At 45.5% G+C, this 24247-nt stretch overlaps 1 protein-coding gene across 1 annotated transcript in view; it reads right to left on the reverse strand.

Annotated features, from left to right (window-relative positions):
- Window positions 1–6982: 6982 nt before the first annotated feature.
- LOC143940591 (uncharacterized) overlaps window positions 6983–24247 on the reverse strand; it is a 30013-nt gene continuing 12748 nt past the window's right edge. The window contains exons 2-3 of the mRNA XM_077462109.1: window positions 11786–12364; window positions 6983–8904 (exon numbers count right to left, since the gene is read on the reverse strand). Coding sequence (XP_077318235.1) covers window positions 8768–8904; window positions 11786–12364 — 716 coding nt within the window. The 3' untranslated portion in view covers window positions 6983–8767. The remainder of the gene's footprint in view (window positions 8905–11785; window positions 12365–24247) is intronic.

Here is a 24247-nt window from a genome sequence, read left to right on the forward strand (position 1 = left end):
AACAAGACAAAGAGCATCGGTAGGAAGGGGGGGAATGTATTAAAACTGGAGCAGCTATGCATGGTAACCAATCGGCTTCTATGTTTGGCTCGTTCAGTTTGTACTCGGAGTCAATCTGTGGATAGTAAAGGAAAGGAACAAAGAACATAGACCTGAAGTGTTCCGGGGTCACGTGGTCAGTATGCCTAAAAGGGGGCATACCCAAGTATGAGATATAATGAATGAAAGGAAAAGGGGGGAATGGGAGGGTGGGACACGAGATTGAGCGACCACGAAGGAGGGCAGGCTCCTCCTCCTCCTGTGGTCAGTATGCCTAAAAGGGGGCAAAAATAAACACAGTAGGATGAAAGCTACCAACCAGACTTGCACACTAAATAACCGCATGACCTGACAAAATTTGCCAAACGCTTGCGGTATCATAAAAAGTGGCCCTGTGCTATGCCCAGAAAAAACAAGATGACCCACACCTACTCAACTCCCAAATAATAAGGGCAGGGGCCCCCTGGTGCAACGTCGCAAAAGCTACTTCTTTCCTGAAAGAAATAGCCAAAATATGCTTAAGATCTAGACCCTGTTTGGCCAACAAGGGGGCGGCAATGAAGAATGCATGTGGCTGTGGAGAAGGGAACATCAGGAAAAGCAACAAAGGAGCATCCCAGGGTTTGACGAAAGTAGTACCGAGCAGCTGGTTTAACCTGACGCCGGGCCCCCCGCCTTGCCTGGCTCCGAGAACCTGATGACAGTGCAGACCCCCTATCACTGCGTCACTCGAGCATGCAAATGTAATAGCAAAGGCCGGAGGGCCAAACCAGTTGATTGGCCAGAAATAGTCGAAACCCTGGGCCAGAAGCGCAACTCCCCTACCAACTATGGCTGCCTGAGCTCCAAGCTGATAACCAACGCACAAGGGAACCTGACCAGATATGTCACAAAGAAGGTGACTCACAATGAGAAGACTGCTGGGCACAGCAGGAGGGATACTCTTCTGGATCACCTGAGGATGGCCTGCAAGAGTACGTAGAAAATAACGGAAAGCCTGACAGAGGCCTTCAACAAACATGAAATGCTGCGTCCCCGCCAGATGCGCCCCGAAAAAAACGATGGGCCGATACGATCTGGAAGAGGCAAAAGAACAAATAGGGACTGGATAAACCCGTCAGAACTTAGGAAAACCTAGCCTGAAAACCCTGGAAAACAACCCAAGGAGAATCACGAGCCTACCTGGTATTTGCAATGAAATCTGAATGATCAAGGCAGCTGCGTCAGCCAAAATGGTACCCCAAAAACCTCATAAACACTGGAACTAAAGAGAAGGCGTGGCGCCGGCATCTGCAACCGAGACCTGGCCTACTAGTACTGACCTAGACACCGAGAGGGTATGAGAGAAACCTGGGACCAACGAGAGAAACCTGAGAAAACAAGAGGACCTGGAAACACGAGAGAAACCTGGGGAAAAGAAACAAAAGCATGAGAAACATAAATTGCATGAGAAACCATAAACTGCATGAAAAAATTTGAGCTTGGAACGAAATATGTAAGTAGTGTGAGAAACAGATGAGACTTGCCACTGAACAAGCCAATTAAGACGGTCTCCCCGGGGGCACCCGGCGTGAGCACCGAGAGAACCCGCCACCCCGCCTGCTGCCGACTAGCAATACAGACCCGGAAATGACCCGGAATAATTGTATTCGCTGAATACACTGAGGAATGGTGACACCTCATCGCTTGCTCTTTATCAAGGTGCTGACAACATAAGAATAAGTGATACCAAAACTACATTTATTTTTTACCAAAATTCCCATGAATAGCTTGTCAGTTTTTTTTTTTTTTTTTTTTATATATATATTTTTTGGCAGACCAGATGACATATAGAGAAGTATATTAGAATTGCAGTTTGTAGAATCCTTGCCCATCATCCCAAAATGTTAACTTTCCAATATATATGCGCTTATTTTCATGTATAAATTAAAAAATTGATTTTAATTGAATAAGATGTTTTTTCTTTTAATAAAATATTCATTTAAAACTAGTATAGTTATTCTGAAAATATTAATGAGCCAGATCTTACTGTAAAATCCTAGAAGGTGCTCGGGGAGATTCAATTTCCAGTCGCTGATGTCACACTGGGGTAGATTTACTAAAAACCGGTGCACACAGAATCTGGTGCAGCTGTGCATGGTAGCCAAGCAGCTTCTAACCTCAGCTTGTTCAATTGGGCTTTAGAAATAAATCACGGAAGCTGATTGGTTTCTATGCAGATGTTCACCAAATTTTGCACTCTGCAGCTTTAGTACATCAACTCCAATGCATCAATGTTGGAAATACCAGGTGGCTTACTGCCTTATCTGAGTGCCTGTAATGTTGGTCTGTTCCATTATTCTCACTGGTTGTCTCCAACCAATTCAAGTTCAGTGCATTTGCTACATTCTTTATAATGTAGAAAACATTATATGCTGTATACGTTATAAATCTATTTGGGAATTCTGTCGTGATCCCAAAATGCCCAGGTGTAAATGGAGCCTCAAGATCAGTTTCCATTGGTTTAAAACTGCTTTCAAGCACCCATCCTTTGCTTTAGAAGACTGGAAGATTCTGCTTCCAAAATAATGGGTAAAGGAGCTAAAATTTCAGTGCCCCTGCTGTGGTAAATTTATTTTACAATGCTTATAACCACAGAATTAGGACTTGTTTTGAAATTATTTAATTGCTTGTTTAGTATATGCAAATACTAGTATGTGCATAGTCTGGACACGTTCAGTTGCAACCATTTCATTGCTTGTGATGTTAACTTCGAATATGAATTGCTTCACAATGCCTGGAGCTATAGAGGCCAATAAGGCCTTGTTTTAAGTATGTAAATCTGAGAATGTCTGTCTATAGTTGGGGTCCGCAACATGTTGATCGTGATCTACCCCTCCCTGGTTGCTGCCTCTAAGATCTCCAGTTGGAGCACCAGTAGTCATTGCAGAGCTGAGGCTCAGATCTGATATGTCATATGACACAGCCGTGGGGAGACCTTGGAGGACTTTCCTCACTCTATTGAGCACAGATGTATCTGAAGCCTGATGAGTGAATTTGGCAGAGGGAGGTGGGCATTTATGCTGTGAGCGATTTTTAGTTACTAGTAGTAGATGTTTGTATTTTTTGTGTGATAAGATGTGTGCTAGTTACTCCTGACCTCCTGAGTTGCATACTAATGAACGTTCACTCTGTTATTTTCTACTCACACCTGCAATCTTTGTTACTTTCTCCTGACCCCTGCACTGTGCATTACATACTCCTGACCTCTAAGTTACATACGTTTGCACTCTGCATTACTTCTGAACCCCCCAACCTCTGCACTTTGTGTTACACACAACTAACCTCTGAACTGTGGCTCCTGTCGCATCTTCATGGCAGCATACACTCTGACTCCACCTCCACAACTTGATAGGACCACCTAGCTATAAGATGACGACACAGACCCCGCCCCAGTATTCTCTTACTTTTCCTCACCTGTTGGGACCCCACGGATCATCACCCTCACGGTAGCCACGTCCGTTTCGGGCAGAGATGGTCGTTTAGGGGACGTCCCCCGGGGGATCATTTTTGCCTGACCAACCTCCCGTCATCCCGGAAAAAAAGGATGTTACTAACCGAATATATCCAGGAACTGCTCCAAAAGAAGGCTGTAGTGGAAGTACCCCTATCACAAAGAGGCCAGGGGTTTTACTCCCCATTATTTCTTGTCAAGAAAAAAATCAGGGGACCTGCGTCCGGTCTTAGACCCAAAGAAACCCAACCACTACATCCAGGGTAGAGTCGTTTAAAATGGAAATTCTGCAGTCGATCCTCCAAGCTATAAACTTGGAAGACTGGATGCTTTCCATAGACCTCCAGGACGCCTACTTGCATATCCTGATCCATACCGCATTCCAGAAATTCCTCCGGTTCTCAGTGAATCAGGGTCCCTTCCAGTTCCGAAGCCTTCCGTTCCGGATCTCTACTGCCCCCAGAACATTTACAAAAAACTATTTCCAGTGATCGAGTCCTTGAGGGAGAAAGGATTGAGAGTCCACCACTACCTGGACGACATCCTCCTCCTCTCAACCAGCTAGGAGTCACTTATTCAGCACCGAGAAATCCTAGTCTCCACGCTGCAGGGACTGGGGTGGCTAATAAACTGGGAAAAGAGCAATGCTCAGCCCACCCAGAGGATGGTATTCCTGGGAGCCGAACTGGTTACCCGGACAAATACAATAGAGCTGCCTCCAGAGAAGATTTCCCCATTGATCCAGAAAGTGAAGAGAGTGATTTTAGCCACATCCCTACCAGCCAGAGTGTGCCTCAGCCTCCTAGGCTCTCTATCGGCGACCATCCCAATGGTCCAATGGGCGCAGTGGAACTCGAGGCCCCTACAAGCCTCTTTCCTACGCCAATGGGACGGCACGTCCATGTCCCAACCGATCCATATTTCGGAAGAGGTCAAACAATCATTACGATGGTGGACTCAAGCCTGCAACTTGAGCAGATGCAAATATATAGTCACTCCTCCACAGGAGATAGTAACCTCACACGCCAGCTTGGAGGGATGGGGGGCACACTACCAACATCATGCGGTGCAAGGCCGCTGGCCATTCAATGTACAGGACTCTGTCTCGAATGTGCTGGAAATGAGGGCAGCCTTCCAAGCCCTCCTGGCCTTCAGCACTCACCTGAGGGGGAAACAAGTCCTCCTAAAAATGCACAACAGGGTGGCTGTCGCCTACATCAACAGGCACCAGGAGCTTCTCCATGATGCAGGAAGTTCGCCCCGTAATGGAGTGGGCACAGCTGAACCTTCTGGACTTAAAAGCAGCTTACATTCCGGGTGTCGAGAATCTCCTAGCCAACTCACGCAGCAGGAGATTTATTTCCAACAACGAGTGGTCTCTGAGCCCACAAGCTTTCACTCTCATCTCTCAGAGCTGGGGCCCACTGGACATAGATCTTGCTGCGACACCAGCGAATTCAAAGTGCCAGTGATTCCTATCGAGAATCCCCTTCCCTTCAGCGGAGGGAACTGATTGCCTCCAACACCCCTGGAATTTTCATCTCGGCTACATCTTTCCCCCGCCTCCATAGCGAGATTCATTCTGAGGCTCAAGAGGTCGGCAGCACTGGTAGTGGCTGTGATCCCCCTTTAGCCCAGGAGGCCATGGTTCACTACCCTCCTACAGCTGAACACGGCAGACCCACTTCCTCTCCCGCTGTCAGCTGACTTGCTCTCCCAAGGCCAGCTACTCCATACGAATCCAGAGAAACTGCATTTGACAGCCTGGAGGCTGAGAGGGCTAGGTATCTAGATGAGGGCTGCTCCCTGAGGGTAGTGGATACATTACTCCAGGCCAGGAGGCCTACCACCAACAGCACCTACCAAAGGGTTTGGGAAAAGTTTGTTACCTTTGCTCAACAACAGGGCTGGGACCTATCCTCTCTATCAGCATCACAAATTTTGGAGCTCATGCAGTCAGGCCTAGACAAAGGTCTTGGATCCAGTTCCCTGAAAGTACAAGTGTCAGCCCTATCCGCTCTTACTGGGGTTAAGTGGGCACATGACCCTCTTGTCATACAATTTCAGAGGGCCTTAAACTAAGACCTCCTAGGAAACCTTCATTCCCGGCATGGGACCTCTCAGTTGTCTTGGAGGCCCTATCTGCATTCTTAATTGCTATAACATCAGCAAAGAGGGTCTCGGAGATGCAAGCCTTGCTGGCTAAAGAGCCATACCTGGTCATCTATCAGGACAGAATAGTTCTAAGACCTTCGGATCGCTTCATCCCTAAAGTATCCTCCTCGTTCCACTTTAACCAGGAGATCAACCTGCCAGCACTTGTCACGGACCAAGGCGATCCTCACCCTCTGGATGTCAAGGGCAACATCCTGGAATACCTTTCAGCATCCAAATCTATTAGAACGGAAAGCCTCTTAATTATTCCACGCGGCTTTAAAAAAGGCCAGGCGGCGTCCTCCCGCAACATCGCTTCATGGCTGGTGAAGATCATTAAAAAGGCCTATTCGTTGAGTGCTCTAAAAATTCCTGAGGGCTTGAAGGCGCATTCCACCAGGGCAGTGGCTACCTCATGGGCAGCCTATTGTAGGGTCTCGGCGGAAACCACCTGCAGGCCGGCCACCTGGTCCTCCAGGAACACCTTTATATCTCATTATAAGGTGGATTATGCATGTCTATCAACCGTGGATTTCGGAAAGTCCGTTATCCAAGCCAATTCTTCCATTTCTTGTTAAACTTGTTTTTTTTTTATTTTTTTGCATCTCCCACCCAGTCTGCGAGTTACTCCCAAGAGTGTATGCTGCCATGATGCGACAGGAAACCGGAAAATTCTATACTTACTTTCCGTAATTTTCCTTTCCTGACGCATCTTCATGGCAGCATACAACGATCCACCCGAAGGTGATTCATATATAGGGAGAATACTGGGGCGAGGGCTGTGTCATCATCTTATAGCTATGTGGTCCTATCAGGTTATGGAGACCCAGAGTGTATGCTGTCATGAAGATGCGTCAGGAAAGGAAAATTAAAATTTTCCGGTTTCCTGGCAGGAAGCGTGGTGGGGGATTGTTGTGTTTTTTTTTTTTTTTTTTCCTTTCTACAGTTTCCTCCAAAGTATTGCACCTGTGGTTAGAAGATGGTGGGTGGAATGCCAGGCTCCAACAGCTTCTTCCTCCAGCCTCCTGTCTGTATAGAGGTACGGGCTTTCATTCGCTGAGCTGGAGAATGTGTCAGTGGGCTACGAGTGTGGTGATTTCTGTCTGTCTACCTACTGTGATAGAAGACGTGACTTGTAGTTCGTTCATTCACTAATCATTGTGAATAAATTACATGACTGTGCGGGCAAAGCCGTAAAATGAGTTTTAGCACAAGTATAATTCTCTAGCAGATTGAACCTGTAGTATTTGTAGTATCCTTTCCCTACAGCTCTATTATATGTGAAATGAAAAGGAACCATTTGTATAAAGCTTTATTATGCCAAAACAAAAGGCATATACATAATATCCAATTTTAAACTGGCATAAAAATGGTCACTACATAATAATCAGTGAACACACAAACATACACTCACTTAATGTACAGATCTTATACTTTTCACAATGTTACATTATGTTATGGGGAATTAACAAAGGTTTTTGGCATGGGAACAGTCTGCATATAGCTCACATGCTTCTGCTGGTATGTACGGAGCCTGCACTGCCCTCCTGCACTAAGCTGAGGAAGGGAGGGGGTGGTGTTGAGCAGAGGAATCTGTAGCATGCAGTTCCCACTGTTCTGTGTCTATCACAGATACAGTACAGAACAGGCAACAGATAATCTAGTTCTAGTTAACAAAAGAGCTTGCGTCTTCTAAGTTTAGAAGAGTTGCAGAAGCATTATGCTTGCACCACTCTTTAATTCTCCCCTTTGTGTTTCTTTCTGCGAGTAAAACAAATAACTGACATACAGTATACTTGGACCCCATTCACACTGGGACAGTGTGGGCATTTAGCGGTAAAGCGCCACTAGTTTTAGCGGCGCTATTCAGCAGCTAGTGGGACGCTTTTAACCCCCGTTAATGGCCAAAGAAATAGTTAATAGGACCCCTGTGTTTGTGGCACTGCCAAAACGCTGCCCATTCACTTCAATTGGCAGGGCTGTTTGGGAGCAGTCTATACACCACTCCTGCACCGCCCCAAAGATGCTGCTTGCAGGACTTTTTTTTTTCCTTTCCTACAAGTGCACCGCCCCAGTGTGAAAGCACTCAGGCTTTTGCACTAGGGTGGCTTGAGAGGCGCTTTACAGGTTCCATTTTTAGAGCTAAAATGCCTAAAAAGCACCCCAGTGTGAAAAGGGTCTTATGGTCTTGTTAAAGTGATTGTAAAGGCTCTTAATTTTTTTTATAACAGATATGTCATACTTGCCTCTACTGTGCAGCTTGTTTTGCAGAATGGCCCTGATCCTCAACTTCTGGGGTCCCTCGGTGGCTCTCGCAGCTCCTCCTCACATCAGATAACCCCCTAGGAGAAGCGCTCTCCCGGGGGGTTACCTTGTGTCCAGCATTTGCATCCATTGAGATGAATGCCGGACTCTGCCCTGTCCCCGGGTCATCGGATGTGATTGACAGCAGTGGTAGCCAATGGCTGCGCTGCTATCAATCTATTCAATCAAGAGACAGGCATGTCTCCAGCGTGGGAATTAAGGGGCTCATGTAAGTAAAACGGGGGGGGGGGGTGACTACAAGAAGTTTTTTCACCCTAATGCATAGGATGCATTAAGGTGAAAAAACATGAGGTTTTACAATCCCTTTAATTAATCAACAGAATTCCAAACAAAACATTTTTTTGTTTTGTTTTTTCCAGGGTTGGAGCAAAATATCTTACGAAATGGTCTCAACTTCCTGTTAGGAGATACTGAGGAAACACATAAGTCTTGCATTCATTTTACAATCGATTGAAAAATGACTGCTAGAATCTGGGTGGGTTGCTGCCCACAACCCCACTTCTCCTTTCTTTCAGTGTTTTACTTTAGATCAGGCATAAATATACATGTACATAAAGCAATGATGATGTAACAAGGTAAATTAACCTTTTGGCAACCAAGAAAAACAGAAATTAAATTGAAATGTGATGGGTTATGAAATACTGCTTTTGTTCTTGGCTGCTTTTTTTTTTATCCTTTCAGACATCCTGTGGTCAGAAGAATATTTAAAAGAAATTACTGGGCAGAATTAACTCCTGCCACGAATGTTGTTGTCTTTTACAGCCTTGTGTCTGGTTGTGATCCATTTGCTTCAAAGTCCTGCTTGTTATGTTCATTTTCTATGATGTATATGGAGCTGTCTATGTGGGCTTGTTTCTTTCTCATGAATACCGCAAACTGGTAGAGAAGAGCACCTATAACAAAGGTAGAATAAGTCAACTTTCTCAGTGTTTGTGTATTTTAAATACATTACATTGTTAACATTCATCTGTAAACGTGGAGACCTCCTTTTTTTTTTTGTGCCAATTCCACAATATCTGTGTCAGTATTTGGCACTGAACATCCCTGAGAATTATAGTCGGTTATTCAGTTGGTTACAGTAGGTAATGTGTACACTGCTCAGGTGAGGAAATAAACAGCAATCCACTGTGGGTGCCCACCCTGGCTTGCTACCTTAGACGTCACAGGTCAAGAGGAAAAGATTGGCCACACACCACCATAGAGCTGAAACAAATTAAGTAATGTATTGTTGCATGCCAAACACATAAAACAGAATAAACGTTGACACTTTTCGCAGACACTGTGAAACTCGTCAATGTTTATCCTTTTCTGTGTCTGGCATGTGACAATAAAGGACTTTGTTTCAGCTACATGGTGATGTGTGGCCAATCTTTTCCCTTTTGACCTATTGAGTTGGTTAATTACATACTATAAAACATTTGCAGAAAATACCCATTTTTTTTGGACACCACCATATTTGTTTTACTCATTACATTAAAAATAACACCTTCTAGGCCTTCTATCTAATACTCAGAGAAAGTATAACAGTTCTGCTATGTCTCATAAAAACATTAGTGTTGGTTTGGGAGCATGAGCAGGGTTGTACAGATTAGGTATAATTTGTTTTCATTATGGCTAAGGATATTTAGGATAGCATCTTAATGACACAGGGGGTTATTTAATAAAGGCAAATCCACTTTGCACTATAAGTGCACTTGGAAGTAAAGTCGCTGTAGATCCAAGGGGGACATGCAAGGAAAATAAAAAACAGTATTTTAGCTTGCGCATGATTGGATAATAAAATCAGCAGAGCTTCACCTAATTTCAGAGATTCCCTTCAGATCTACAGCGACTGCACTCCCAAGTGCACTTGTAGTGCAAAGTGGATTTGCCTTTCGTAAATCAACCTCAATGTGATATTCTGCTCTTTTTGCTCTATTGAAATAAATGGTTTTATAATTTAATGGAGCACCTGAGGTGTAAGATATAATATCCATTTAGTCTTATAATCTAAGTTCCATTATTACCCCCCCCCCCCCCTGCTGTGGCACTTTTGCCTTCTCATCAATAAAAATCTAATATAGGGTCTTACTCTTTCAAAATTATAATGCCGCATGCACACGATCAGAATTTTCGTTGGAAAAAGCTCTGATGGTTTTCCCGACGGAATTCCGCTCAAGCTGTCTTGCCTACACACGGTCACACCAAATTCCGATCGTTTAGAACGTGGCGACATACAACACCTACAACAGGACTAGAAAAAGGAAGTTCGATAGCCAGTAGCCAATAGCTTCCGTCTCGTAGTTGAATCTGTGCATGCGTGAGTTTTGGCGTGTCAGAATTGCATACACACGATCGGAATTACAGATAGAAAGTGTTTCCGTCTGGAAAATTGAGAACATGCTATAAATTTTTGGCTGGCGGAAATTTGGACGGCTAAATTCCGATGGAGCATACATACAGTTGCATTTTCCGATGAAAAGCTCTCATCAGTATTTTTCTGGCCGGAATTCCGATGTGTAGGCGGCATAAGAAAATGTTTTGTCTCAAGAATTGTTTTTTTACTTCAGAGTTTATACCATGGAGTTTATAAAAAGTGATGCAACACAATAAAAGCACTATAGGCCACCACAAGCAAACTAAAAGCTTTCATGATGTAAACATGGAATCTTATCTGCCACCTGTATCTTCAGCCACATTTTTATTTATTATATTATTTTTGGTTTTTTCTTTTTAATTTTTCTCCTCTGTGTTGACCTCTTTTGGGAAGATGGATAATGGAGATAAACAAGGAGAAATCTTCATGAGAGAGACAGATGATGGAGTTCAGAGATGGCTTTTATTGCTGTCTGGGCCTCTGTTGGTGATTTTTTATTTATTTTTCCTCTTGCCCCCAGTGACAATATTGGGGAAATCTCGCATGTAAAACCACAAACCCCAAGAGAGTTTCTAACTCTTCTCTACCCTATCCAAGTTTTACTAAACCTATAACTGAAGTGTTGCTAAAAATGGAACTACACCTTGGTGCATTTAAACTTCTATATACACTCCCAGCCCCCCTGTCGTTTCACTCTCTATCCATTCATATCGAGCTTTAAGCTCATACTTGGATGTGCCATATAAGTAAGTGGAAGGTGAAGAGAACATTAATGCACCAGGCTAAAGCCTTGTACACACGGTCTGAGAATCCGTCGGATTGTGTCCTATCGGACCGTGTCGTCGGATAATCCGACTGTGTGTGGTATGCATCGGACTGATTCCATCCGAATCTCCGTCGGACCCAATTTTCCAACATGTTGGAAATATTTCCTGACCAACTGGGCCGGTCGGACCTAATCCGATCATGTGTAGAGCATTTTGAACGGACCAAGTGCCACGCATGCTCAGATCAAATTCCTACATCAAAGCTATTGGCTACTAGCCTGAATGTAGTCCCATCGTAACGAAATTACGTCATCATGTTCTGAAAGATCGGATTTTTCGCCAACTTTGTCCGACCTTGTGTATGCAACAGTTTCGGACAAGATCCGACGGGCAGAATCCGACGGATTTGGTTGTGGAAATCTCCGATCGTGTGTACAGGGGCTAAGACATTTTGCCAAGCAGCTGTGTGATTTAATGAGCAATATTTACCTGGATTGGGGACAGTTGAGTATAAAACTGGGGGGTTGTAATATAATGTAAGTGTGACTGTGCAAAATCAAGTAGATTGTAGGATCTTACCCAGGTAGGTAAGCATCCAGATTAGGTACCAGTAGCAGTCGTATCCTTGAATTTAAATGAATATATACTTACTTAGTACTATAGTGAGGAACACAGCTCCTATGACGAGTGCCAGGACCTCCGCATCTGTTAGACTAGAGGTGCGAATACAAACAGATTTGTTAGTCTCCATGTTAGCAGTTGTATTTTCAGGAAATGAACCCTTTTCAGTAAAAGAAGATCCCGTGGGTAAGTGTGTATGATGCGTAACTATGTTTGTTCCAGGAACTGTTCCAGTGGTATTATCTGGAGGACTTTGGACAGTAGTTGGGCCCAAACTAATCCAGTCCTTGTCCAGGTGCTCAGTTGAAAAAGTGTATGTTTCTGTTGTAGCGGGATAGATATCTGTTACAGTCGGTGTTGTATTAGAAGAAGCTTCTGACTCGGACTGAGTAGGGATGTCAGTGAAGATAAAAGTTGTCTCCTCAATTAAACCCCCCTCAATTTCACGTGTCTCTGGAGAGGTGCTGAGATTGTAAGTCCTGCTTTGAAAAGCTCTTGTCTGAGGTACGGGAGCTGAAGATCCATGGTTTGTGGTAGAATCGTCAGCAAGTAAGAAGAATATGTCTGCTGCAGTGTTACTCAGCCAAAAAACAATAGCTCCCACTAAAGCTGTAAGGTAAAAAATGACACAGTGAATAACAGGATTTACATTTACATCCACAAGACACAATAACAACCCTGTGCCTAATTAGGACTTAAAGCATCAGAAAGAAGCTACATTTTTATTGTTCAGGTTAGATTCTCCATGGGGGGGGGGGGGGGGGGGGGGGCTGTGAGCAACAAGAGTAGTTGTTATTCATGTCATGAGAAGGCAAAAGAAGGAAACTGTGTGAGAAAACATATTCTGCTTCAAAACAACATTGAAAAAACTGACACGAGTTGATGTGCAATGTACTGTGCATTTTATTAAGTTTCCATTTATTTCAATGGTAAAACGCATAAGGCAAAAACCACAAAGGGGTGAATGGACCCGAGGGCTGAATAGCAAGAACCCGCACCACCCAGCCCAACAAACTTCAATTGCAAAATTGAATGCAGTGGGTGGAAACCTGATGGCCAGACAATGACCGCATCCTATAAGATGCAATCACTGTTGGGGTATTTAGACAGCTCTGGGAGTTCTCTGAATACAACAGTGCTCATTGAAAATTAAAGAAGAGTGATGTTTACACTAATAGTACAAAAATGACTTTATATTCCCTTTAACGTGTTGTGGTCTGAGGGTAGAGATATATACACACCCATGGTTGTTGGGGCACAATTTGTCTTGCAGTGAATTTATGACTCATTGGTATCTACCTGCTTCATGACTTGCTTAACAATCTATGGCTATACTGCTGTCACTGTTTAGCCAGCAAGAAAAATGTAAGTACACAAAAAAAAATGCAAAGTCAAGATTATAGGAGAAGTAATGATTAAACGGAACTAACACTTGTCTAGGTTTCTATTGACCACCAGCTTTTGAAAATAATAGCTGCCTTGTGCTTGTGGCTTCTATACTTTCTGAGTCACAGACCCAGAACAAGAGCACTGCAAGGGAAGTCAGATCACCTGATTTGCATGCGTGTTCCGGGTCAGTGATTCAGAATGTATTGAGAATGTATACCTGACAGCCGAGCATTTAGCAATGGCAGCCTACATTTTTTCCCCAGCTCAGGTTTCTTTTAAAGCTTATAACAATAAATTGTAATCAGTTTTCGAAATCACCGGATATTAAGCAGTATCTGGGTTATGGAAAAACTTTTCAAGGAATCCCTGATATGAAAGCCTAGGGCTACTTCTACATCTGTGTCCTGTCCCATCTAAAATACTAATATATATTATATCAAGTGTACCAGAGAATATGAATTTTTTTTTTAACTCTCTGTACCTGTCCTACAAATTTAGCACATATTCCCTTCACTAATATGTACATGAAGTCACTAATACCAACACTGAAACAATGAAGATTACCAGGTCAAGGTAGAATCATTAGGTTCTTTTGAGTATTAAAAAAAATCACCAGCAGAAAAAAACTATTGGATAGGGATGAGTCGAACACCCCCTGGTTCAGTTCGCACCAGAACATGAAAATTTAAAAGTGCTAATTTTAAAGGCTTATATGCAAGTTATTGCGATAAAAAAAGTGTTTGGGGACCCGGGTCCTGCCCCAGGGGACATGATACATGCAAAAAAAGTTTTAAAAACAATATTTTTTTCAGGAGCAGTGATTTTAATAATGCTTAAAGTGAAACAATAAAAATGAAATATTCCTTTAAATTTTGTGCCTGGCAGGTCCCCTTTGTCTGCCTGTAAAGTAGCGCATCTGCAAGATGTGTTTTATAGTCCCACAGAAAAATGTAATTTAAACTTGCATGCGGCTGTAATGTATTGCTGGCTCCTGGTAATATAGATAAAATTCAAGGGAAAAAAACGGTGTGGGTCCCCCCGCCCCAATCCATACCAGGCCCTTAGGGTCTGGTATGGATATTAAGGGGAACTCTATGCCTTTGGCCGCGTACACACGCGCGGACTGTTCGCCCAACTTTGTCCGCTGAACAGTGTTTGGGCGGACAGTCCGCTCGTGTGTGGGCTTTCAGCGGACAGTTTCAGCGGACAGTTGGACGGACAAGGTTTTTCGGAAATTCCGTAAAACTGTCCGCTGAAACCTTGTTTCAGCGAACAGTCCGCTCGTGTGTAGGCTTGTTCGTCAAACAAAGTTGCCCGCATGCTCAGAAAGGATTTTCACGCCGAAAGCTATAATGCAGTGTATAGGACGTTGTATTTTTCGTCCCGTCGTACGTGCCGTTCACGTCATCGCGCACGGTTTCAGCAAACTGTTCGTCCGTCGTGTGTGGCCATGTCCGTCCATGCTAAGTTTGAGCGGACTGTTTGCCGAAACTGTTGGACGGACAAAGTTGGGCGAACAGTCCACGCGTGTGTACGCTGCCTTTGGGTCTGGTATGGATTTTGAGGGGAACTCCATGCCAACATTTAATTTAAAAAGGAGGCCCCTAGATCCTGCCATCCCCCCATGTGAATGGGTAGTGGGTACATTGTACACCTACCCATTCACAAAAAAAGTGTAAAAAACGAAAAAGACAGTTTTTTGACAATTCCTTTATTTAAAAAAGTGTCCTGCGATGTCCATCCATCTTCAATCATGGCGCCGACGGACCTGAAAAAAAAAAAAAAGAAGCTCTGCCTCAATGGGAGGCGTCTCGCCGACTGCTTTCTTTTGGCGGTGACAGCTGTTATAAAGGCATATGCCGTCAGAAGGGGTTGGGGTCACCCAGGTTACGTCCCTGGCTGGCCCCGCCCTTGCTTACATAACAGCTGTCACAGCCAAGAGACAGTCGGCGGGATGCCTCCCATTGAGGCAGAGCTGTTTTTTTTCCGAGTCCGTTGGTGCCGTGATTGAAGATGGACATTGCAGTACACTTACCCGCAGACCCTTACAACCACCGAGCAAGGGTTGTGAGAATGAGGCCCTTTGTCAAGACTCTGCAGTAGTGTTCATGTCTATTTGCTCACCTTTCTGTTGTTCAGCTTAGAGGCCAGTCACTTTTCAACTGTATGCTTAACCACTTGGGACCCGCGCTATAGCCGAATGACGGCTACAGCGCGGATCTCCTTTTCCGGGACTACGTCTATTGACGTAGTCCCGTGCACGAGCGGCCTGCGCGCCCCCTGAGGGGCGCGCAGCGCGCTCTGTGATCGGCGAGTCTATGAGACTCGCCTGATCACCGATCAGAGCAAGGGGTCGATCCCGACCCCTTATCACGTGATCAGCTGTCAGCCAATGACAGCTGATCATGTGATATAACGGAGCAGGTAATCGGCTATTATTCCTCCTCGCGGCCAGCCCTGCCAGTTCCACCTGCCCCCTGCCAGTGCCCACTTGCCCTTCATCAATAAAGATGATAAAAAAATAAGTGCCCCCCGTCAGTGCCACCTAGCAGTGCCCACAGTGCCACCCAGCAGTGCCCACAGTGCCACCCAGCAGTGCCCACAATCTGCCTCAAAAAAGGTGCTGCACCCCAGTGCCACATATCCGTGCCCATCAGTGTCATCTACCAGTGCCCATCAGTGCCGCCCATCAGTGCCCAGCAGTGCCACCTATCAGAGCCACCTATCAGTGCCCATCAGTCCCATCTATCAGTGGTACCTATCAGTGCCCCTTAGTGTCACCCATCCGTGCCATCTTATCTGTGCCCATCTTTGCCCATCAGTGCCACCTTATCTGTGCCCATCGGTGCCGCCTTATCTGTGCCTATTAGTGCCGCCTTATCAGTGCCCACCAGTGCAGCCTATCAGTGCCCACCAATGCAGCCTATCAGTGCCCACCAATGCAGCCTATCAGTGCCGCCTCATCAGCGCACTTCAATGAAGGAGAAAAATGACCTGTTTGCAAAATTTTATAACAAACTATTAAACATGATTTTTTATTTTTTTTGCATCTTTTTTTGTTTGTTTAGCAAAAAATAAAACTCTCAGCTGTAATTAAATACCACCAAAAGAAAGCTCTATTTGTGGGAAAAAAATGATAAAAATTTCATTTGGGTACAGTGTTGTATGCCCGCGCAATTGTCATTCAAAGTGCATCAGCGCTGAAAGCTGAAAATTGGTCTGGGACTGAGGGGGGTTTAAGTGCCCAGTAAGCAAGTGGTTAAAGAGGGATTCCACCTACAAAAAAAAATATTAAAAGCCAGCAGCTATAAATACTACAGCTGCTGACTTTTAATAAATGGACACTCACCTGTCCCAGGGTCCAGCGATGTCGGCAGGTGAGAACGATCGATCGCTCAGCTCTTGGCTGCTGCCGCTGCCATTCTCAGTGAGGGAATCAGGAAGTGAAGCGTTGCGGCTTGACTTCCCGGTTCCCTACTGCGCATGCGTGAGTCATGCAGCGCAATGGGAATGGTCCGCGCTGTCTCTGGGACCCATGTGTCCCAGCAGACAGCGTGGTGGGACAGGAAGAGGCATAGACTCCCGTGGGAGTCTATGCCCGCGGAAGTGGGTGCAAATACCTGTCTTAGACAGGTATCTGCACCCCCCTGAAAGGTGTCAACTGTGACACCGGAGGGGGGGAGGGTTCCGATGAGCGGAAGTTCCACTTTAGGGTGGACCCCCGCTTTAAGTAATCTTCCCACAAGCATGGCTCCACCCCACCCTCTAACTAGGAACACTATATTAACCTGCGCACTGCAAGCCAAGCCTTGTTGATCAATATTGTGTGTTTGGCTTCCTGTGTGTTTCTTGCTGTGTGCTACGTCTGTTTCTGTTCACCAATCTTGGCTTGTTCTTTGACTATCCCTGACTCCTTGTTACCCTGACCTTTGGCGTGTTCTTTGTCTAATCCTTGTCTGCTAGTTGTCCCGACCTTTGGCTTATCTCCTGACTATCCCTTGTTGTCCTGGACTGCTGCTTCCTCTCTATCCTCCAGTAGCCTACCATGAGCATGAGCTGGGAGACCCTGGGGCCTGCGACCTGGAGCCAGTTGCAGTGCAGTCTATCCTCACCACTAGAGGCTCTGGTGAACACCTACTGACTCTTAGACTCCGCACCCTGGGAAATCTTATGCTCTAGCTCCCAGTGAGATCCCTGTTGGTGCTCCAGTGGACCTGCTTTCCTGAACCACCCAGGGCTCCATCCGCAGCAGTCAGCCATAGGGTCCACTACCATAGTGGTGCACTCCTGACTCCAACTTGTGCATCTGTCACCTGCCCTCAGATGACCTCAAACACCCACCCCATCTTGAGGGCATGTGGCCTGGTATAGTTTAGGGGGGGGGGCTCTCCTTCGTCCCCCCCCCCCCCATCCAGCCAGGTTGCATGTTCTGATAAGGGTCAGGTGTGGATTTTGGGGGCCACTGCATTTTTTTTTCTTTTTTGGTGCGGAGTTCCCCTTAACCACTTCAATACACTGTGTTATATATACTACACTAACTGAATATAGCGTCAACACTGAATATCTAGTTTACACTAAATGCAGAGCATATATAAAGTTGTGCTCATAAGTTTACATACCCTGACAGCATTTATGATTTCTTGGCTATTTTTCAGGGAATATCAGTGATAACAAAAAAATCTTCTTTCACTCATGGTTAGCGTTTGGCTGAAGCCATTTATTATCAATAAGCTGTGTTTGCTCTTCTTAAATCATAATCACAACAGAAACTACCCAAATGACCCTGATTAAAAGTTTACATAACCCGGTTCTTAATATCGTGTATTGCCCCCTTTAAAATCAATGACAGCTTGAAGTCTTTTGTGGTGTGCAGGCATATATATATATATATATATATATATATTGTAAGGGATCTTCCCGGGGTAGGGTGTGTTTGGACACAGTTCACAGCAGACTTGGAATTTATAAAGCAGATCTTGGCGTTTATTCGTGGTACAAACAGTCCAGCAAACAAAATATACAGCAACACCGTGCTTTCTAAGTACAACAAAAATAAAAGTCCTAGCCCGGCTGGGCGCTTACTAACAGGTTCTGCTCACCTATCTGACACTTACAAACACAGCGTCTTTCGCCTGGATATCGCAGGGTGAGTTTTAGCTCCAGCAGTGGCTCTGCTTGCAGCTTCCTTCAACACACAGATTGTTCATTCCCTGGCTGAGAGCAAACACCTGCAGACCCTACAGAGCCTTTAGCTTCCCAGGCTAATTAGGATCCAAGCTCACCTGATCCCAAACCCAGAACTGGATCGGGGGATGTGGAATGACAGGTCCCTCTACCAAACCTACCTGCCATTCCATATAAACCCAGGCCCGGCAAAATTAAATAACAACTCAGCAGCATATCGCTGCTGAGAAACTGATCCATCCTGGATTTACCATCTCACACTGTGTAGCAACCTAGGTGAGATGTACACCCCCTCGATCACTTCTCCAGTGACATGTCTACATATCCCCCCCCTCTTTTTCAGACCGGAGGGCTGAGCCTTTTGTCCCCACAGACAACTCACCCTCGACAATGCGTCAGCATTTGCCTGTAATTTCCCTGGCCTGTGTTCCACAGTGAAATTAAAGTTTTGTAGGGAGAGAAACCATCTAGTCACTCTTGCATTTCTCTCCTTGTTTAACTTCATCCATGTTAGGGGGGCATGGTCTGTCACCAACTTGAATTTCCTGCCTAGCAAGTAATACTTTAAAGATTCTAGGGCCCACTTCACTGCCAAACATTCTCGCTCCACAATGGCATAATTTTTCTCGGCCGGGGTTAGTTTTCTACTCAAGTACGTCACCGGATGCTCCTCACCATTCACTACTTGTGAGAGTACTGCACCTAAGCCTGTGCTAGAGGCATCTGTCTGGACCAGAAATTCTCGCCTGAAATCGGGGGTGACTAACACAGGTGGTTGGCACAAGGCAGACTTAAGGCTTTGGAAAGCCTTCTCGGCCTCTGGGGTCCACGTGACCATTGCTGTCTTTCCGCCCTTTGTCAAGTCAGTTAGCGGAGCAGCAACTGAGGCAAAGTTCGGCACAAATCTACGGTAATAACCCGTAATACCCAGGAAAGCTCTAACCTGTTTCCTTGTCAGGGGTCTAGGCCAATTCTGTATTGCCTCAATTTTATTTAGCTGTGGCCTAACCAATCCTCTTCCAACAATGTAGCCCAGATATTTGGCCTCTTCTAGGGCTAGAGCACACTTCTCGGCATTTATGGTCAACCCTGCATCACTTATGGCATCCAACACGGCCTGTACCTTACAGAGGTGACTTTCCCAATCAGGGCTAAAAATGACCACATCATCGAGGTAGGCGGCTGAGTAATCACGATGTGGTCGCAGAATCAAGTCCATCAACCTCTGGAAAGTTGCAGGCGCTCCATGTAACCCGAACGGCATCACTACATACTGGAATAGCCCATCAGGGGTGGAGAAAGCAGTTTTCTCTTTAGCCTCGTCAGAAAGTGGAATCTGCCAATAGCCCTTTGTGAGATCGAGGGTGGTTATGTACCTGGCGTTACCCAACTTCTCAATCAACTCATCTACCCTGGGCATAGGATACGCATCGAACTTGGAGATCTCATTCAACTTTCTGAAATCGTTACAGAACCTCCAAGTTCCATTGGGCTTTGGGATTAGCACAATTGGGCTGGACCATTCACTCTGTGACACCTCAATTACCCCCAGAGCAAGCATACGTTTTACCTCGGCAGATACGGCTTCCCTACGTGCCTCGGGTATCCTATAGGGCTTAAGGTTTACTCTGCTTCTAGGCTCAGTTTCAATGTGATGATGGATGAGGTGTGTACGCCCTGGGAGGTCAGAGAACTTGTTTTTGTTTTTCTGTAAAAATTCCAGAGCCTCCTGTTTCTGTGACACTGATAGAGCATCACCTACTTTGACTGGAGGGATTGGTGGTGACAAATTATTAACAGTATTTGTCGCCACCAAGGATTCCCTGTCTTTCCAGGGCTTGATCAAGTTTATGTGATAAACTTGGAAAGGCTTCCTTCTACCTGGTTGGTGCACCTTGTAGTTCACCTCACTGATCTTTTCAACAATTTCATAAGGACCTTGCCACTTCGCCAAGAATTTACTCTCAACAGTGGGGACTAGTATAAGGACCCTATCGCCTGGGTTGAATGTCCTGATTCTTGCGGACCGGTTGTAAATTCTACTTTGGGCCTCTTGAGCTCTCTGGAGGTGTTCCCTTACCAGGGGCATTACAGTGGCTATACGGTCCTGCATTTGTGCTACATGCTCAATAACACTCTTGTATGGGGTGGACTCATTCTCCCATGTCTCTTTTGCAATGTCTAGTAGACCCCTAGGGTGATGACCATAGACCAACTCGAATGGTGAGAACCCTGTGGACGCTTGGGGCACCTCCCTAATAGCAAACATGAGGTAGGGTAATAAATGATCCCAGTCACGACCATCTTTTGCCACCACTTTCTTCAACATATGTTTCAAAGTTTTATTAAATCTCTCCACCAATCCGTCCGTCTGGGGGTGGTACACAGAGGTACGGATGTGTGAGATTTTAAATAGTCTGCATAATTCCTTCATTACTTTCGACATAAATGGCGTACCTTGGTCAGTTAGGATTTCTTTGGGGATCCCAGTCCTAGAGAACATATAAAACAACTCACGTGCAATTGTTTTAGATGCAGTGTTTCTTAAGGGTACAGCCTCAGGATAGCGGGTCGCATAATCCAGGACTACCAAAATATACTGGTGTCCTCTAGCCGACTTTACAATGGGACCCACTAAATCCATGGCAATACGCTCAAAAGGCACCTCTATAATAGGGAGCGAAACCAAAGGACTGCGAAAATGTGACACTGGGGCACTAACCTGACATGTGGGGCACGACTCACAGTATTTTTTAATGTCATCATATATGGCCGGCCAAAAAAACCTCTGGAGAACCCTCTCTCGCGTTTTGTCAGTCCCCAAGTGTCCCCCAAGAACATGGTTATGTGCCATGTCAAGCACCTGACGCCGGTACGGCTTAGGTACCAGAAGCTGTTCCACAATCTCATCCTTAACCTTATTAACCCTATAGAAAAGATCATTAGTCACCGAAAAATGTGGAAATCTTTTTTCAGCATCTGGTTCCTGAGGTACCCCATTCATTACAGCAACCTGCTCTCTCGCATTTTTGAGAGTGGGGTCCTGTAATTGTGCAGCCCCAAAATTATCTCTAGACACCTCTAAGTCTAGTATATTTTGCTCAGTGGGAGGAGCCTCCTCCTCCCCAGCCAGGACCTGTAAAGGAAAACAATCATTTTCATCCTGCATACTTTTATCATTCACAGTGGACAAGGCAACCCCCTTAGAGGTATCCTCACTCCTTTTGGGGATTTTTCTTTTTTCCCAGAGAGCCCAGAATAATGGAAAATCGCGCCCCAATATTACATTATGCATGAGGTTTTTAACCACACCCACTTCATATTGTACGGTGCCTTGTTCAGTCCCGACTTTAGCCAGCACTATAGGGTACATTTTTGTATCACCATGTATGCACACAACACTCATATGCTTTTTAGACTCTAAGTCCCCAGTCACCAGGCTAGCATGCACCAAGGTTACAAGGCTTCCTGAGTCCATTAACGCTTTAACAGGAAAGTCATTGATTGTAATATCGCAGATTTGCGGTTCAGTCTCTAGTCCAGGAACTGCAGCACAAGATGGTTCCGCAAATAGCGACTGACGCCGGCTAGCGTCACATTCCATGGGTTCAGAGGTAAGAGGGCAATGGGCCGACACGTGTCCCGCCTCATGGCATCTCCAACACTGGATAGGGCCTGGTCTCTTTGGCAAGGAGTCCTTTTCAGAGCCCCTTAGCCACCCTGGACCATCACCAGTCTTTTGTCCCTGAGACACCACTTGAGCCCTTTTCCCCCCCATCAGCACCCCTCCACACTCCCCCAATAGATGGAAGTCTCTTACCAGCTGACGGCACAGATCTGGCGCTCCGGGGAGGTGAAGATGCTGCAGGAACATCACGGAGGTAGTCCTCAGTCGCCTGGAACCTCTCCACAAGGTTGACAAGTTCGTTTGCATTCTTAGGATCACCTTGTCCCACCCAGCGTTGCAAGTCAGTAGGAAGCGCTCGGAGGTAGCGATCCATCACGACCTTCTCTAGGATTTGTGCAGGAGTAGAAGTGTCTGGCTCCAACCACTTTCTTGCCAAATGGATTAGGTCATACATCTGGGACCTCGCTGATTTGTCCAGACTGTAGCTCCAGTTGCGTACCCTCCGGGCACGGACTGCAGTAGTAACTCCTAGTCGGGCAAGTATCTCCTCTTTTAGCCGAGTATAGTCCTTAACCTCTTGCTCACTGAGGTCATAGTAGGCCTTTTGGGGTTCACCTGTTAAATAGGGCGCAATTACCTCTGCCCACTCAGCGGCTGGTAACTTCTCTCGCTCAGCCACGCGCTCAAATACTGTTAGAAAGGCCTCAACATCGTCCTCAGCAGTCATCTTTTGCAGCGCTTTCTGCACAGTCCTTCTCCCAAAAAAAATCTCTGGAGCGGCTCCCATCACTATGGGTGGATTAGTAACCACAGGCGCCTCACGATTTACTATCAGGTGCTCGATAAGTTGTTGTTGGCTTTGGCGCAAAGCTTGCAACTCTTCCTTATGCATCTGCTGTTGTGCCGCCATGGACTGTTCATGTCGTTGCTGTTGTTGCAAACTCACTTGCATAAACTGCTTCAGCATCTCCTCCATGTTGCTGGACTGTTCCTGGAGTGTCATTGCAGCTTTCACCCAAGACATAAGCAGCTGTAGCCAAGTCTGTCCACACCGTTGCCCCTAGCAACCGACTTTGCCCGCATTCGAACACCAATTGTAAGGGATCTTCCCGGGGTAGGGTGTGTTTGGACACAGTTCACAGCAGACTTGGAATTTATAAAGCAGATCTTGGCGTTTATTCGTGGTACAAACAGTCCAGCAAACAAAATATACAGCAACACCGTGCTTTCTAAGTACAACAAAAATAAAAGTCCTAGCCCGGCTGGGCGCTTACTAACAGGTTCTGCTCACCTATCTGACACTTACAAACACAGCGTCTTTCGCCTGGATATCGCAGGGTGAGTTTTAGCTCCAGCAGTGGCTCTGCTTGCAGCTTCCTTCAACACACAGATTGTTCATTCCCTGGCTGAGAGCAAACACCTGCAGACCCTACAGAGCCTTTAGCTTCCCAGGCTAATTAGGATCCAAGCTCACCTGATCCCAAACCCAGAACTGGATCGGGGGATGTGGAATGACAGGTCCCTCTACCAAACCTACCTGCCATTCCATATAAACCCAGGCCCGGCAAAATTAAATAACAACTCAGCAGCATATCGCTGCTGAGAAACTGATCCATCCTGGATTTACCATCTCACACTGTGTAGCAACCTAGGTGAGATGTACACCCCCTCGATCACTTCTCCAGTGACATGTCTACAATATATATATATATATATATATATATATATATATATATATATATATATATATATATATAATTCAGGTGCATGCTTTGGCCAATCATCAGATGCCAGTGCACTGTGAACTCGCAGTGCATTATGGGGCTTTTCACGGCGCTCAAATTTGCAGCGAATGCCCCATATGTTCAAGAGCAAATGTTTGCAAGCAATCGAGCTTCCAGCTTATCCCTACTCTTGTATAACATCTTGCTAAAGTAGTCTGAGATGTGATATTTTCATAAATCAGATTATGTATCTTTATGTGTCTTTTTTCAGAGAAGCAGGCCTTAGATGTGAAAACTAACACATAGAAATCAATTCTTTTGGGTACTGATCTGCTACATCGGCCTTTCTCATCATTTTCACCCCCTAGAGGAATCCCTAAAATAACTTTAGTCCTTGGGGAACACTAATGCCGTGTACACACGATCAGACTATCCGGCGGACAAACCGCCGGACTTTGAAGCGGAGGTCCGTCGGACTATCCTAACGAGCGGACCTGCCCACACACGACCGGACTTTTCCGATGAACGGAGGAAAGTCCGTTAATTTTGAACGCAGCTCCAGGTAGA

This window comes from Lithobates pipiens, unplaced genomic scaffold, assembly GCF_037356315.1.
Source record: "Lithobates pipiens isolate NorthernLeopardFrog02 unplaced genomic scaffold, aLitPip1_a1.2 Scaffold_3, whole genome shotgun sequence".
In the NCBI taxonomy this organism is placed as follows: domain Eukaryota; kingdom Metazoa; phylum Chordata; class Amphibia; order Anura; family Ranidae; genus Lithobates; species Lithobates pipiens.